The 18,519-nt window shown below is 43.4% G+C and overlaps 1 protein-coding gene across 2 annotated transcripts in view; it reads right to left on the reverse strand.

Moving 5' to 3' along the window:
- Window positions 1-18,519, reverse strand: part of LOC147670584 (NXPE family member 2-like) — a 255,540-nt gene that overhangs the window by 208,195 nt on the left and 28,826 nt on the right. For both annotated transcript variants that reach the window (XM_086948149.1, XM_086948150.1), the window contains exon 2: window positions 3,488-4,206. In XM_086948149.1, coding sequence (XP_086804275.1) covers window positions 3,488-4,206 — 719 coding nt within the window. The remainder of the gene's footprint in view (window positions 1-3,487; window positions 4,207-18,519) is intronic.

An 18,519-nucleotide genomic window follows, 5' to 3' on the forward strand; every position in this document is an offset into this window, starting at 1 on the left:
ATGGTCTCTGAATGTCTACTGATGGTCTCTTTAGCGCTGTTATAGGGGGGAGCGGTTACAGGGCTGGGCCCTAACCCCCTCATTTCCTTTCACTTGTTTTCACTTGTTTTTCATACTTGTCGTCCGTGTTTTCTCTTTCTCACCTTCTAACTATCTTTCTTCTCTGCCACCTTTTCCCCTTCCTGCCCCCTCATTTCATTTCACTTGATTTCACTTGTTTTTTATACTGTCTGTGTTTTCTCTTTGTCACCTTCTAACTATCTTTCTATTCTGCCAACTTTTCCCCTTCCTGCCTTTGTGCTGGGTCATGATCTGATGACCAAAAAAGAAGTCCCCGTCGCTAAAATGAAGTGCCGGTACTCTCTACCTACCACCCCTGGCACAGCCTATCTTACTGTTATTACCACACCCAAAAATCTTTTCTATCCTGCACATTGTCTTATACATGGATTTGTCTTCGGTTTTCTCTTTTTCAGAGACAGATTAGGCCACCTACAGTACCTGCTGGCCGATCTGGGGCTGAGTTTCTGTCCCTTTTGACGCTTTATTTTTTTTACTGATGTGTGGCTTTTTTTAATTCTCCTGTGTACAAATAGAGGTGGTTTTGAAAACAACATGGTAAGGTCTGTCTCAATAAAATATTTTTACATTTTAAGTATTTCCCTGCTTTAGGACTAACGTGCCTAGGTATCAAAAAACCTCAATGGAGAGTTAGTGACCTCATGTTTGCTACTAAACGTGCCTTTCTAAAGCAGTTTTTTGGCATCTCATTCAGTGAGCCTCTCTAGCATGGTCATTTTTCCAAATTAACATAACTAGTCAGTGTCTGTCTTCTCGCAGTATATATGACGCCTGACATTTGCATACCATCTCAGTGAGTCTTCTCTGTACATTTTCTCAATCAGTCTCCTCGGTCACTTAGGTCTGTTACAGGTATGTTAACTTTCAAGATTAACTAAGTGACTGCTGTAAACTTTGGGCGACGTAAAGTTTAATTTTCTATTTAGTATAAATCTGATTTGATTTACTAATACACCAGCACTGTAATGCCAGTAGATCTGACTAAGTGACTTTACAAGAATGTTGTAATGTAAAGCGTTACGTGCAAATAGCATGGGAAATTTAATTATATGCATTTATGGAAGCAAAGAATTGTATAATAGAATGACATTGGTGTAGTAAGGTCAAATGAGAGTTGCACTGTCAAGCAAGTCCTAAACTGTGCCCTTGAAAATGCAATCTCGAGCTGCTGCATAAGAATATTTGTATGTTTCCTCACCTTCATTGCTTGATCTTGCTCGCAAGAAAGTGTCACCATCAGGATTGTGCAGATTGTGTGACCGCTAAATTAAATGGGTGATAACTTAATCAAATTTGCCGTTAATTTGGTTGGCCAACGTTTTCCTGGGTTGTTGGCGCTGCAAATGTTTTGAAAAAAGTCCATTATGCGATCAATTTGTGGGTCGAGTGCATTGCGGTTAGGTCGAGTAGAAAAGTCTACTCACTCGACCTGCAGGTCAAGTGAGATTTTTTAGATTTGTAGAGCCCTGAGACTCATACTAGACATCCCGCGTAACCACCACATATCTGGTCACCTGAAAGACCTCCACTGGCTCCCCGTCAATAAGAGGATAACATTCCGCCTCCTAACCCACGCACACAAAGCACTTTACGAACTTGGACCCGAATGCCTCAACACTCGACTTTCCTTCTACACCCCCCCCCCCCCCCCCCCCCGCCAGCTACTCTCCTCCAACCAAGCCCTTGCCACTGTACCTCGCATCAACAAGACTAATATGGGAGGAAGATCCTTCTCCTACCTGGCAGCTAAAACCTGGAACTCACTTCCCACTCACCTTCGCCTCACTCAGAACCATCTAGCATTCAGAAAGCAACTGAAAACCTGGATATTCGACAAGTAATTCCTCACCCCATCAAGCGCCTTGAGACCCTCTGGGTATGTAGTGCGCTATATAAATTATTTGACTTGACTTGACTTGACTCTGTCGACGATGGAACCAGGAGAGAGGAACCACGAGGAGAGAGAGGTAAGGGGGATTGTGCTTGGGGTGGGGGTTACTTTTTAAGTGTTTAGGGTAGTGTCAAAGTAGTGTAGTAATGTTTGTGTAGTGTAGGGTTGTGTTTTAGGATTTAGGGTAGTGTTGGGTGGTCATGCAGGGGAAAGTTAAAGTGTAGGGACAAGACTGGGGGGAGGGTTGTGCTAGGGGTAGTGTTTTAGGGTTTAGGGTAGTGTCGAGGGAGTCGTGCAGGGTAGTGTTAGAGTGTAGGGGCCAGACTGGGAGTTGTGCAGGGGGTAGTATTTTAGGGTTTAGTGTAGTGTTGTGGTGTTTGTGTAGGGTAGTGTTTTAGGGTTTAGGGTAGTGTAGGGGGTCATTCAGGGTAGTGCTAGAGTGTAGGAACGGACTGGGGTTAGTGGGAGGGTCGTGCAGGGGATAGTATTTTAGGGTACTGTTGTGTTTGTGTAGTGTAGGGTAGTGTTTTAGGGTTTCGGGTAGTGTAGGGGGGTCGTGCAGGGTAGTGTTGGAGTGTAGGGACAAGACTGGGGGAAGGGGAGGGTTGTGCAGGGGGTAGAGTTTTAGGGTTTAGGGTAGTGTTGTGTGTTTGTGTATTGTAGTGTAATGTTATTGTAGGGAGAGGACTGGGGGTTGGGGTATTAGTGTAGTGTTGGGGGTTGTGCAGGGTAGTGTAGTGTTATAATAGGGAGAGGACTGGTGGTCTGGGGAAGTTCGTGCAGCAGAACTACATTAGGGTAGGGTAGGTTGGAGTCACTTACCTTGCAAACGTTTACCATGAGTATACTTTTACCATGCATGCCTTGGCGTTGAAATGGCATGTGTGGTAAAGGTATAATTGTGGTAAAATTTTGCGTTGTAATGGTACTCGTCGTAATTGACATTGTTTAGTAATACCCGCGTTGTAAAGGCATGCATGGTATTTCTATGCGATGTAAGGAGTGCTATTCCTTATGAACTGTCAGTAACAAAATTATCTCTGTGATAAAAGCAGTCACATCCTGATCTAGCTTCAAAATACAGATCGGTGATTGGCGAGGCACGTGTTCAAGCACATTAACCCTCTGCACTACTTAAACATGAGTGGAAACTACCACTAGACAGAACTCTGCTCTCTTTCCAGCAGGAACATTAATCATCAGAGTAATCTTGACATTTTTTATTGTGCCTGAAAGCAGCCGGGAAGCACAAAGAACTCAACAGCATGAGCTTTTAAGTTTCAAAGGGTGTGTATTTACTTATTTCTAAACACATCGCCTACCACAGTCAACGACAGGTGAGACGGATCCGGTCGCACCGACCTAGAGCGGCCCGGGTCACAGTGAATGCTTTGGAAGTCTTGGTGCTGTGGCCTGTCATGTTCAAAGCACTTACCTTTCACCATGTGACATTTTATGCAAGTTTCGTTTAGGTGGCACCTATTCAAAAGGCACACAACGCAAGCGCTAATTTACCTTGCAAGTAGCTGCTGCTCGACAGTGCTCAGGTAGGAGTGCTTTGTGTTGAAGGACTGCATCCGAATCAAAGTGTCACAGGGTAAATGTTCAGGTTTGATGCAGTAGAAAACTTCCCCCTCCTTGCCCAGGTGCAAGCATATCCCTTTGTCTTTTTTTGTTGCAAAGTTGCACGCAGTCTGAGCATTGTGAGTACCATTGGCAAATGTGCCTACAAATTCGATATTGTCGTACCCACTGTTTCGTGCTCGCCACAGGCCAGAAACAGCTTCGCTGGGATGGATTAACAGTAGCGATACTTCAACTTGTCCTGCCCAAAATAACGTGAAGTCAACCAGGTAGGATCCGTTTTTTAAGTCTGTGATCTTCCCAGAAGCCCCCGCTCCCAATGCTGGGGTATAGATTCTTGCTCTCAAGAAGTCTCCTCCGTGGACCTTCCTGTTACCCAAACAATCATGCATATCCAGTTGAATGGTTAGGTTATCGCCTTTGCAGTACTTCTCTAGAGGGTTTATAAGACTGACGCTGGTCTTTATGGCGCAAGTTGAGTTGCCCGCGTGGGTGAAAGTGACACTGGGTATTAGTTGCTCCAATTTGTTAATGATTTCGGTCACTCTCATCTCAGTCAGTTTTTCGGGGTTTTCAAACTCGTTTGCTTGTTGCGTGGTGCAATTCCCTTTACGAACAAGATGCATAAAGTTGGGGAGCTTGATTGTAAACTAAAATAAAAAACACAATGTAACTTTCATTTGATGAAATCTATTATTTTCAAATGTTACCGTTCACTTGTGGCTAAAGTAAGACTGTGACAAACACATTAGCAGAGTGGTGTAGAACGAGCACAATTTTGTGATGTGTATAGCCTTTTTAAAGAGTTACAAAAATCATTTGTGCAAATCACCTGCCGTATTTTCCGGTATTGGTCGAAACATTTGCAGAGACAAGCACGAAAAAGAAAAACAAACAACAAAGACCTGGCTAAGTCAATGTTTACCTTACCTGAATGATTCTGCATCCAGAGAGGTTTTACACTTGGACTGACACTTTTTAGGGCAAGTCATGCTCACTCTGATGAGTGACAGCTGCCTAGAAACAGGAGGGAGCTAGCCAGGACTGAGGATAAATGCACACCAAACTAGGGCATAGAGCGGAGAGAAAGAAAGAATGAAGGGGAGAATGAGAGAAGAGAGAGAGAGGGAGAGACTGTGTGCGAGGGTCTGTGTGTGAGGTGGAGATAGTCAAAGAGAGATGTGTATGTGGGTTGCAGGTAGAGAAAGTGTGTGTGTCTCTGTGGGCTTGTGTGTGTGAGAGAGATACACAGACGAAGGCAAAAGAGAGACACAAAGATGTGTGTGTGTATGAAAAGAGAGAGAGATAATGAAAAGGAGACAGAGAATGACGGAGAGACTGCCACTGAAAAGGACGTGTTTAAAATGATAGGGCAGTATGGCCACTAGTCAGGGATATAGAGGAGGCTATAAATAATCACTATAGTGCATCATAAACTGTTAGATGATAGAACAATAGTTTCTAAATGTATTTGAAACCTTTCTGAATATAACCTAATGATGCTTTTTGAATTTTATTTGGTAATTGCACTTTACTGTGTTATTTGCACAATTGATTAATATTTGTCAGCAATTCTTTTTTTAATTTGTATGTTTTGCGGGAATTTACTGTTAGGTGCAACAAGTAGGATTTATTGCTGGCATAGTGTCTCTATTTTAATGAAACATGAGATAGTGTTGAATTGTTATCTTGCCAGACTACTGTAATCCGATGAAAACCGCCTTCGACATCATGGAAATCCATAGATTTTTTAAACTTTGCACAACAAAGAAAACCTCACTCAGATTAGTACTAGCACGTACTTACCTATTGTCCTAAATGATAACACATTTCAGATCTTGTCGTTTTGCACAAGCATCAGTATTTTATTGTGATTGCACTTTTGGACTATCACTGGCAGGTGCTTTACCACTTTTGCTACAAATTAAGGGTCAATTACTTACTTCATGAATAATGTGAGTCTTGTCTTGGCACTCGAATATCTTTTATTGTGTGATTTTGATCGAACATTGCAAATGTATTGTCTGTGTTTTTATCTGTAAGGAAACATTGCTGAAACAAAGATAATTGAGAGAGAGCTGTAACGTGTGTGTGGGTGGGTGTTTGTGTGTGTGTGAGAGAGACTAAGACAAAGATAACGATGTATGTGCGTACCAGTCACGGCTCGCAGGTGGGGGGCGGAGGGGGGTAGGGTCGCACGGAGTTTCGCACAGGCGTAGTTTTTTTTAAAAAACTTACCTGACCGGTTCCCGCACCGCCTCCGCTCGTGTCCGGGTTCTGTATTTGGCGTTTTCCTGCTGCCTTCAAGGAACAGGAACAGGCATCATCCCTCCTCTCCCCATAGCCAATCACACCGCTGCAATGGCAGCGTTGTGATTGGTGGGGACAAGGCCCAGCCGGGTGCCTGTAGGGAGGCCATTTTCTCTATGTAGGCCGCATGCAGCCTACATAGAGAAAATAAAGAATGCGTATGGCTGGTTTGGTCGGTCCCAGAGGGCCGACCAAATAGTCAGGACCCACAATAGTGGGCAAGCCACTCCTCCCCGACCCGCCCACCTCCCCACCGCCAACCATTCATAAACCAACCAGGCATACCCTGCCTTCTGCTTTCTCGCAGCGCGAGAACAGAAACATAAAATGGTATTTAAAATACCATTTTATGTTCCTACTTCTCGCACTGCAAGAAAGCAGTGGGGCGACGTTCGTCTGCCCTAATAGAGGAGCCACCCCTGGTGCGTGATCTCATGTTTGTGAAAGACAGAGATATCAAGCAGTAGCAAAGCCAATAGGTCTGGCAATGGCCACAGGCATTTCAGCTCTCGCAATTTTTGTTTTGTTCTGCCATGGACCTTATGAAAATTCTATTTATTGAGAGGCTTCAGGGAACTTGTAAGAAATTGGGATGTTCGTTGATTGAGGTGTAAGCCCTGATCTAGCAGCAACTGCAATCCTTGTGAAGGTAAGGCACAAGCAAACCCCAACTTAGCCTGTGCTCACTTCCTTGGTAGCTTGGCAAAGAGAAGTCAAGATTAACTTAGAGGCAATGTGCAAAGTATTTATGCAACACTTCAAAGAGTAAAACAGTGACAGCACACCACACAAGGAGCCCACAACAGATTTGAACAGAGTATATTTGAATGAGTAAATCAAGACCAAAATGACAAAAATCCAATTAGTAGAACTTAAGATAATGAATTAAAAATGTTATAGAGAAAAATAGCACAAAAAAACACAAAGCGCTTTTGCAGATATCTGGTCACACCAGACCAGGACAAAGTCACAAGTTCGGCCACCCATGACCAAGCACGGGCCACCGACAGGGACCCAGTTAGGCCAGCTGAACAAAATACCTTAAATCCTGGTTGAAGAGCGTTGCGTGGATCGTGGCGAAGGTGAGCGGAAGGGATGCATTGGTCCCAGGATGCCACAAGCCTGAGCTGCAAGGTCCTTTCAAATCACCTTCGAGGATTCTGTTGAAAGGGTTTGTGATGCAAATTTCGGGTATCAGTGATCTAGCACACAGCTGGCGATTCTTCGGTTCTGAGGAGATGCAAAGCTGCGATGCAGAGTCCAGTGTTGTTTGTTGATACTGTCATCAACGAGAGATGCAAGAACCTGGGCAGTGGAAGGGCATCAAAGCCCAACTGCCAACTACACCCAAGCATGCAACCAGAGACAGGCTGCCAGAACCAAATGACTAAGGCATGTCGCAGGGATTCTACACAGAACTGTGCATAGAGTTGTGGAACCTCAGTGAATTAGGGTGTGCCAAAACTCACCTTAGTATCCAAAATCCCCTGCCAGACTAGCAATCATTGTCTCATTGGTTCCAATGATTAGACTACCCAGAACATGAACTTAGAACACCTCAGGTCACGTGGAAAAACATGAACACTCTTTCGTTATACTATCATACCAGTCCAGAACGAGGAGTAAATGAGGCCACGTGCAAGTTTGAAATATTTATTTCTAATGCAGTGTTCTCAAGCGCAGTATCTTGGCTAATATAAGCAAACATATTATAAGCAACAAGGTTATCAGCATAGTTACTAGTCCATAAAATACAAAGGGTGAAAGCATGTTAAAATGCTAAAGGGAAAAGGTCTAAATAGAACCTCAGTCTTACCCTCCCTTGCTAGTATATTATTTTATAGTATGGAAGGTCTCTTCTTTGGGATGTAGAAGGGCGGCCCCATACCTCTGGTCTTAGTAGAAAGGGATCACATCATCTTCTACACCAACTCTCTGCATACGGATATTCATCAAGTGTGTGTGCATGCTCTGCGCAGTGCATTATTATACGCGCCAAAAGCCAGAGATGGCCACAGCGGCCTATGTGTTATGTCTAAGACGTGCGTTAATCAGACTGAACAACAACCTCTGTGTTGAAATAACCATGAAGGCCTCGGCACTCACTGTTCAGACATAGCTTACCAAGCAAAGCTGATACTATAGGAAAACATATTATTCTCGTGTGAAGCAAAATATTCTACTAGGCTCAAAGCATTAATACCAATATGTGCCGTGTGCAAAAGCAGCAGAGAGGTAAAATGGCATTTAAACTTCTAATAAGCTCTGCTTACTTAACACAGTGTAAAGGCAAAGCCTAACAACATGACATCCTCCCTTGATCCGAGCACAGATAAGATAAGGGGCAAATTTGTGAATGCAGAGTTCAAGAACAATAGTCAGGTCCGAATTCGCTCAAAGATGAGAACAAAAAGTTTTGAGTTCGATAAAAGTGCAAATTTTAATGCAAAATGTAGCCATTGGGCAAAATAAAGTCAATAGGCCTGGGCTGGGAAAAAAAGATCAATAACAAAATATCCGATGTCCTATAAGTGGCCTCGGTCATGGAAGAGAGACCAAGACACGTCTCAATCTAAAAATGAATATTGAAAATATGCAGCAACAGCCTCCAAAAGGAAGTCACTGTTCTCATCTGAAAACAACTCGGCCATCCAATTTAACAAATCGAAAGAACATACATGTTCCTCAATTACCGGAGCCTCTAGCACCATCAGAGGACAACTCGGTGGGTTTTCAATGAAGCTGCGTGCCAAGAAACCTTGCGCCACTGCGAATACATTCCAATGACCCAGTATTCCATGCATCGCTGCAAAGGCCATAATCCCTCCATCAGAGCAAAGCAATTCATGAGCAACTAAGGGGTTCATAAGTTGATTATAATCCGCATCGGGAGACACCGTATTGCAGAGACACAAATCCAGGGCCCATTCGAAGTCGCAACTCAGGCAATGAAAGACAGGCTGGACGCATGTAAAGTAGGAAAATCGAAACGATAATCCATAGGCTGCACTCAATGTAGCAAGAGGCAGCGCTCCATAGTAGTCAAGCATTCGGGCGCGAAGCAGCCCCACCCGAGACAGCTCTCCTTGTAACACAGGATGTGTATCCATTTTGAAACAAGCAAAACAGCAAAAGTACGCCAGCAGCCAGAGCCAGCAGTAAGGGAAATCCACCAAACAGGCTGGAAAAAATAGAATGAAAGAATGCTGGAAACACACCAAATATAGTTTGAAAAGAAGTCACAAGGCCGCTGCTTACAACTTTAAAAAAGTGAGCCAGCCCAGTTGTGGAGGATGCATTGAAGATAGTGTGAATTAACTCACCGAAATGCAAGTGCAAATCAGTATTTAATAAAGCATGCACTTCTGTGCGGGTGTTAGCCACGTAAAGGACAAATGTTTCACGTGCAGATGTGAGGGCAACTTCTTTTTGGGACAATAGAGCTCTTATGCGACTCATCTTGTTGAACTCTGCTTTCAAGGTCGAAATCTTAGGCCAGATGGAAACATCAAGTTACATTCTTACAGCAAACCACCCGCTCACTAACGATAACAACATAAGCAATTCCTTTTATTAACCCACAACAATCTTCATTGTTTAAAAGTAAATAACTTCCATTTGCCAGTAATGTGAATGTGGGAACGATAGCAGGCACAGGTGTGCCTTTCAAAATACAGGCCAAATTAGGCTCATTCTGATTACAAGAGCCATGTAATTGGATATGTCTACAAATCAAGGAGTGATCTGGTGTTTCAAAGCATTCTTCACCATTCAAATAAACTTCTTTACCCTCTCTAAGGCATCTAAAGGTAAACGGAAGCGACCAACAGCCACATGCATCAAGTGATTTAGGAATCGCAAACGGTGCGAATCGCAAAAATCGGCCGTTTGCGATTCCCAAATCACTATTTGGGATGCATCAATCCAAAACTACAAGAAATCGCTATTTTTTGCGATTTCAGAAAATGTGATTGCATTTAAGGAATCGCAATTTGCGATTCCTTAAATGCAATGCATGACACCCAAAAAGAATTGCTAAATCGCAATTAGGAGGAAAAAATTACCATGAGGTTGGACCTCATGGTAATTTGCGAATTATCTAAAAATGCAATTTTGTGCATTTTTTTAACTGTCATGTTGTGCACACACATGCCCTTAGGGCATGTGTGTGCACAACATATGTGCATAGATTGATTTCAGGGGTGCAACAGGGTGTCCTTTGGATGCCCCTGCACCCTTGAAATCGCAATCTCAATTTACGATTAGCTAATTGCGAATCGCAAATTGAGATTGTCTTCCCATTCATTCCTATGGGCCTTTTGGCCCATAGGAATCAATGGGAAGGGATTCCTTAATTGCGATTCGCAAATTGTGAATCGCAAATAAGGAAAAATAAGGAATCGCTAATAAAATTGCGATTTTTTGATGCATTGCCGTTTGCGATTCCATAATTGCGATTCCTTATTTTTCGCAATTAAGGAATCGCAAACGGCAACAATGATGCATGTACCTACAAGCTTCATTGAGATAAGAGGCTCGTATCTACCAATGGCAAAGTACTTCATACATCCCTCGAACTTGAAAAGAGGGAACGGGAGTATTATTAACCCAAGGATAAGCCATGTAGCAGTATTGGCTTCTGCCACAGAAAATGGTAAAGATTCCAACCTTTCAATGTGTAACATAGAAAAAGAAGCATCTTTCATCGACAGTAAACGTTGCTTTTAAGTCAAATTAAATGGGACAAACAATGACGACGTATTCATGTAATTCCATGGCACTTTGCCAGCTTTAAGGGTCTAAAAGGTCCATGCAAACTGCACAATGGAACGCAATTGATTTTGACCATGATACAGAACAGACACTTCATCATGCACAATGTCGACAACGGATGATAGAATATTGTCTAATGTGCAAATGCGGGAAGAGAGCGTGTTTATGCTATTATCAACAACTGCTAGCACTTTTTCTAAATTGGCTTGATCTATAGCTCTGAGGCGGCTAGCTGCCTCAATCTGGGATGTTTTCCAGAATTCATTATAAACAGCATATATCCATCTTTTAGATCTACCATTAGCCGGGCCCTTTATAAAATCATTCAGATCAACATTGTCAGTCAATTTAGACAAATGCAGTTTAACTGACGCCAAGGTAGAATGTTTGAGCCAATTCTGACATAATTTGCCTACAGAATAGGTAGTCACAGAATGGCCATTTTCAAAACGGGGATCCACCCTGACCTGTGTAAAGCCTTCTGCTAAACCCAGAAAATGATGCTGGCAAGAATCAGCACTTTTGTGCCAGAGTAACCAGCCTTTGGTATCCAAACTGGAAATATTAAAAGAAGAATTTAGCAACAGGGTTTGCAATTCTCTGATCGAAAACTTAGAGGCAATATTCCAACCAGAATACTCTTTCAATTCAGGAAAAGAAGGAACATTTAATTTTGTAGTAGTAGCCAATCCAAAGCAAGTTGTCTGTGAAATTGTAGAATTCAAAAACAACATATGATTTGGTATGAGGTATGCACAGTGCAAAGCCCCAGTGCCTTGCACTTGCCAGCTTTTAGAACCCCAAACGTATTTAAGGTCAATGGTATCCTTCCATAACCTGTAGCCCCCAACAGCCAATTGGTCTAGAAAGGACTTCGAATACAATAATTTAGTATCAGTAAGTCTAACCTTGGATGTGGACTTCTCAGTCATTTTAAGATAAAATGCATTGGGATTAGACTGATTAAAATTGGTAAAGTAAGTGAACCTTTTAAAAAATGAAGCAGAACTGGCTTGTATAGGAGCTGGACAATGTTCCCATTGCGTATAATTGACAGTTTTCCTCCTGGTGTCAGTTTTATGCAGGTAGTAACTGCCAAAATGTTGGTAACAATATAAATAACCGTAATTAGCAGACTCCAAATACAAACCTTCAGCATCAAAAGCAGCATAATATTTCAAATCAGAAAACAAAGATTCTACGGCTTGAACATCCCAATCATCATTACGTACATTTTGTTTAACTACATCCCCCATAGAAACTCTAAGCACATTAGGGACATTTTTAACTCTAGAGGGCCATTGGATTTGAAATCGGACAGCATCCCATACAATCCCATCTAAGACAGGCCAAGCAATGATATTAATAAAAGCCAGGTCCCTCTTAAATCTGTGTGATAAAGAATGGGGAGCCAATGTTCCTTTGATATGTCGGATGCATTTTCTCTCCTCAACATAGTGTCCATTCACAAGTCGGAAAAAATACACCACAAAGCTAATTGACATAAAAAGGTAAATCAAAAAAAGCACCAACCAAATTTAGGTCCAAGGGGGGATCAAAAAACGTTTTTTAAACAGTCTTACTAAAATAGTAAATTTTGAAGGTTTCTTCGATGTATGTGTATCAGTGTTAAATGAAAATCTGGATTCTGTGGCCAAGTGAGTTTGCAAATCGGGCATCGATAAGTCAGTTGGGTAAGTGTAGTCAGTTTCATCAAGTTGAGCACCAGGCAGTGTACTCAGTAAAGGACTCGAAATAGCAGGCATTTCGATTGCAACATCAGGCACCGGATTAGAAGTCGGGGCCAAAAGAGAATTTCTCAAAATCAAAGGACATGAGACTGCCGGTGTCATACTAGGAATGATCGGCCACTCTGTGTATCTTGACATTGTCAAAGGAGATATACCTGTTCTCCTTACGACCTGGAAGAGGTGGTAACATGACTGTTCTTGTGCCCTTCACACCAAGCACTGGAACCCGGAGCTCGATAAGAGGGACCAAATTCTTTCTTGTTTTCGATCTTCTCTCGAACCAGTTCTCCAACTTGGGGTAGCCAGCCAACTACCGGGATCTGCAAAGCATTATCCGAGGTGGAGAGCAAATGTTCCTTTGCAAGACTGTCTCTTGTAGATTCTGTAAAACATTGCAATGTTCATCTACGTCAAAGGAGGCAGCAACCGCAGCCTGGTCTAGACTGTCAAGGTCCGGTACAAACATCTTGATACCAAAGAGCATTTCGTATGAGGTCCGTCCACACAGAGACCTTCTAGGGAGATTATTAAGAGCACGCTGCACGCTATTGAGGTGGGCCAGCCAGTTTCTGCCAGTGCCTATAACTCTAGCTGTCAAAGACTGATTAAATCTCGGTTCATTCGTTCCACAACACTATTACCCTAAGGTCTGTATGGAGACGAAAACTTGACTTGGACCCCCAACAAAGTCATGGCATCCTTATACGCCTTAGAGGCGAATGCCGGACCCTGATCCGAATGGAAGGTACCACAGGCAAAAATCCCTACAAAGACACGCAAGTCTCGTATGACAGTTCGTGAACCAGCGCTGCGATGTGGCCACACCCACACAAAGCGTGTGCATGAATTAACTGCTACTAAGATGTACTTATACGCAGTATCAGAAGAAAAAGGACCACAGTGATCTAAGTAAACACATCCAAGTGGTTTATTAGAAATGTACAACTGTGTCTGGGGCGGATGTGTAGCAGTTGAAGGCTTAATCTGCTGGCAAATGTCACATTGAAGGACATAATACGCGTCTGTTTGTACAGTCCCCGCCACCAGAAACATTGTTGTAACTGAGCTACAGTAGCTGAAACGCCCGCAGACGCTACACCTTCATGGGCTTCCGTAATCAGTGTGGGCCTGCGGGCCGCGTTGGGAATCAACTTCTCACCAACGTCAAGTATTTTCACATAATGAACTTTATCAGGACTTAAGTGGTATGAATACTTCGAAGGGAATACCTTAGGATATTTACTTCCCCTCTCAGTCGCAGCAACAGCTGCTAAGATATCATCATCGATCTTAGTTTTGGAACGTGTAACTGCTGCAACCAAACATGACGATACTGCTGATTTTGCGGCCTCATCAGCCAACGAATTGCCAACAGCGTGGACTCCCACGCGCTGATGACCGAGAGTGTGAATTACAAACACAAGTGGCAATTGCTCTTTAAGCTCAGCCACTCAGACCCAGATCATTTTATGTTTTATTGTGCTACCTTTGGAATCACGAAAATAATTCTGAATCCAAAAGAACAGGTTTTCATTGTAAGACTGTACACAGTAGTAAGAATCACTCACAATAAGAGTTGCCACACTAGGATCAGAGTACGCCAATGCAAGCATCAGAGCACGAAGCTCTGCCAATTGTGCGGTGCAGTCCCCTAAAGTCTGCGTGTGCACGACTCTGGACTTGAACTCATCCTTCACTATTGCACAACCTGAAACGTATGCGTGCTTAGACCCATGCGCAAATTGCGCCGAACCATCAGTGTATATGATGCAATGGAAATCCTCCAATGGCCGCATAGTCAAAGGCGCAGGATGAACAAATTCATACTGCAAAAACTCCTGCGACTGCAGGGAGGCATCAAAAATGAACATGGCATCCGGAGATGTCAATGATGCTGCCCATTGTATCCACCGTGGGTGCAAAGCTTTAGAATTTGGTACACTGGCCTTCGTCACTGCCTCTAGTGCAGGATACGGGGTAACAACCAACATGCGTTTTCCCTGCGACAGTGCACGTTCCTTAAGAATCGCCATTTGCACTGCTGTCAAAACTTTTTCCACAGAGGAAAACCGCATTTCCGCCGAAGTGTACAAGTGTGACTTGTAAGCAATAGGTACTGTGTCTCCTTCAATAAAAGTAAGGTACGTGAACACCACCGCTCCAGGGATGATTCTGATCACCAGGTTGGTGTGGTTATCACGAGTCAGTAAGAATTTAGATTCTGGAAGGTCAGCCTGCAAAGATTGTAAAATAGCTGAATGTTCTGGCAGCCAGCAAGCTTTGGTAAAAGTAGGTTGTATCAAAGCATACAAAGGCTTGATACGCTGGGCATATTCGGGAATATAAGTACGCCCGAAATTCAAAAACCCAGCGAGGACTGTAATTTTTTCAGAGTTGTAGGAGCGCGCAAATGTGCGCATTTCTCCAAGAAGTGAGGTGCCAATCCTGGACCTTCATTGTTGAGCTCGTAGCCCAGGAAAAACACTATGTACTCTGCAATGTGAGACTTGTAAAGTTTAACTTGTAACCAAAGTCCGCAAAGTTACAAATTATGAGGTCAACGCGACACAGATGCACCCAAAGCTCGTCGTCTGTGAGATATATGTCATCCACATACAAACACGCATCTGTGTCTACCCTCTCTAAGAGAGAGACAATACGGGCAGCAAACACGTCTGGACTATATCCACTGTACTAGGGCGTCGACGCGTTTCGGTGGTTTGTTGAACTTCTATCCACCTTTATCAAGACAAAGAGTAAATTTCTGTCGTAGTGTACATTAGTGAAATTCAAAAGGGGCGGAAGGAACCATATGCGACCCGCTCTGCTATAAATTCCCAACATATTAAGGACAAGGGACACTAACAAAGACATAGCTCGAAAATTCTCTACGAGTATCTACGGTCTGAGTAACAACGCCTCTAAAGAGCACGACCGTATTAACACTGTACATCGGTCCTTCACACTTCAGAGGAACCTATGGACACGACAGAAATTTACTCTTTGTCTTGATAAAGGTGGATAGAAGTTCAACAAACCACCGAAACGCGTCGACGCCCTAGTACAGTATGATTCGTGGCTCAAACACCGTTGTTGACATAATAATATCCCAATGTGCATAACACCGGTGTTTTAAAAGAATAACAGAACACACACCCTGTATTGCACAAATTGTATGTCTTACTGTTGTTTCTGTCTGTTTTCAGGAATATTGCTGGTCAATATTGAATGTGGATTGTTATTTTACTGTTTTTTACAACCTCTTTTAATCTGTGCCAAGCAGCCAACTATATTCTCTGCTTTTTTAATTTTACTGTATACAATAAATTCTGCCAGTTTTTTACTACTAATTTAGTTGTTATAGTTATTGCTTTTTTCTTATTCATGGTGTTTATGTAAATGACCTTGTTCAAGGGAATTGCTCTTTTATATTGAGCAACTAGATCAACCAATATGGATAGAAGAGGTCATCTCTGCCATTTCCCGCCTAGAGCTGGGGAAGGCTCCGGGCCCTGATGTCTTTTCGGCTTTGTTTCACAAGGCTTTCTGTCAGGAGCTGGCACCCTTATTTACTAAACTATTCAACTAATTCCTGGAGACAGGATAGATGACAGATTCCATGTCAGAAGGGGCTATTTCAGTAATCTTAAAACCATCTAAAGATCCCACTGAATGTGGGTCTTATAGACCCATTTCTTTATTAAACATTGCAAACACTGTTTTTATCAATAGATACTGAGAAAGGATTCAACAGGGTGACCTGGTCTTATCTATTTGACCCTCTGCAGTGCTTTGGGTATGGCAAAAAGTATAGAATATGGATCAACTGCATATATCGGGCTTCTAGGGCCTTTGTCCGAGTAAATGGGACTACTTCCACTACATTCCCGATCACCCGGGGCCAAAGCAGGGATGCCCTCTGTCCCCACTTTTATTTGCTCTGTAAATGGAGCCTTTCGCGCAATGCCTGAGGGATAACCCTCCGATAGAGGGAATAAAGATTGGGAAGGACATGTATGGGGTGTGAGATGTTATACTATCACTTAGTAATCCTCAGACTCCCCTGACGGCATTGACCACCAAGTTAAGCGAATTAGGTGACAAAGCAGGCCTGAAGTCAATTAAAAGATTGGTTCCATAAAAGCACATGGGAGGGTTAGATAGAGTAGATCAAAGGTTGGATCCTTACAATGCTGCTCAAAAATCATACATCTGGAACAAGAAATTGGCTGTCGGTTTGTTTAATTTGGCATCCTTCAATGCTTATGAAAGGAGAGCCATATCTACTACCCCAAGTGTTCTCTTAATACTGTAATGTGTGCCCATATGTTTTAAATTGTAGCATATACAACTGAAGTATTGGGAGAACACTGACAATAAAAGGGAACTGACTGTGGTCTATATTGCTGTATATTTTCTGTTGAAATATCTATTCAACAGTAGTTTGATGTGCTTAGTTAAACCTGTTGTGTATGCGTCAGTTGGTATTTTCATCTTCTAATTGGTTGGTTCTTTCTGTTTGAAACAAAATTTCCGATTTAAATGGATGTTTTCTTTTTTTCTTTTATTTGCTTTGTGAGTATGTAATTTGTACATTGTAAGAGTGTTTTAGAAATGAAAGTGGTGTGGAGCTTCCTGGTGATATCTGAGTGGCACTTGGCTGTGGGTGTGTGTGGCTGGCTTTTTGTGTTTTTCTGGTGTTTGCCTGCCAGTATGTGTTCAGTGGCCAGAAGCAAGTCAATCATTCAATCACTTTTTTTCGGTTCAAAGAACCCTAAAAGTACAGTGTAAAAGCAGTAAAATCCCATATAACATACAAAGAAAAGGACATAATTCATTACAGTACATACCATAGCCAATTCAAGACTGTACAGTGGTTCCCAATCTGTGCGCCACAGCTCCCCAGGGCGCCATTAAAAGTAGACAGGGGTGCTGCGAAAAGATGTGCACCAAGCACACAGTTTGGAAACTACTGACTGATACACAATGGTGTGGTTGGTACCAGGGGGTGGAGGGCATTGTGCTGCGGACGGGGATTTCTGATCGGTGAAAGCTTTGTTCTTGCAGTTGAGGAGCTGGAGTTCCAGCGGCCAGAAGGGTGCAGGCGCTGTGACACGGTCTTTAGGCAGTTCAGGCATGGCCTTTCTGGGGAGGAGAATGCGGCCTGAATGAGAAACACATGGATGGGTGGGCAGGTCGACCGGGCTGCCAGGATGTGGTCGGTGTGTCAGGGGAGATGCTGAATAGGGAGGTGAAACGTCCTGCAGTGATGAAGGTGTAGGTGGACATTTGCAGGCGGCCTGATTTTGCACACAACGGCCCTTGATGGTGATATGTGGTGCCTGGAAGCCACCTCCGGTTCAGCGCTACTGGCTCGGGTTGGAAGGTGGAAGCTCATGGCTAGTGGCCGCTTTCTCCATGTGGCACATGATATGGGAAGATATCTCCGTGGGTTGGTGTGCCTGCTGCTAAGAGTTGTGTGGAGCCTGTGGGTTGGAGCGATTTTGGAGGGACTGGCCCTGGATTGAAATGCAGGCGGTGTGCATTTGCTTCCATGGTTTGCGGTTTGGGAGCGATGCTTGCCTGTGTCTGCTGCTGTTGGTCATTGACATGACATTTGCTATTTGTTTTGTTCATGTCCTCCTTGTGTGGACCAAGTGGTGTGTGCTCCCCTCTGGGTGTGGACACCACCGCCCACTCACTGATATTTGTTTCCTGGCATGCCCGTGGCTGCTGGGCTTTGTCTTTGTCTTCCTGGTTTTCTGTTTTGCAAATTTTGGGAGGAGCGGGCCTGTGCAGGCACATTGGTTGCTTCTCAGTCGTTTGTCTGGTCCTGTGCACTCGGACACATCCAGCGCTTCCCTCGTGGTGTGCTCCACGGATTGTTTTAAGCTGGTCCTCTTGTTGGAGTATGCACTATGTCACCCCAGTGGTCCATGGATGTGTTTGTCTGGTATGTGTCACTGCTTTGGGTGTCCTGTTTGAACAAGCCATGTTTTGTGTGCGTCCCTGACTGGACTGATGCAGAGCAGGTAGACTGCTGTGGCATCGTGGATTGAAATGTACATTGTTTAGTGCGGTGCAGTTTGCTTGTTGAATCGTGGGATGGTTTGCAGCATTAAGGTCGGC

The sequence above is a fragment of the Lissotriton vulgaris genome, unplaced genomic scaffold (assembly GCF_964263255.1).
Source record: "Lissotriton vulgaris unplaced genomic scaffold, aLisVul1.2 SCAFFOLD_1637, whole genome shotgun sequence".
NCBI lineage: Eukaryota > Metazoa > Chordata > Amphibia > Caudata > Salamandridae > Lissotriton > Lissotriton vulgaris.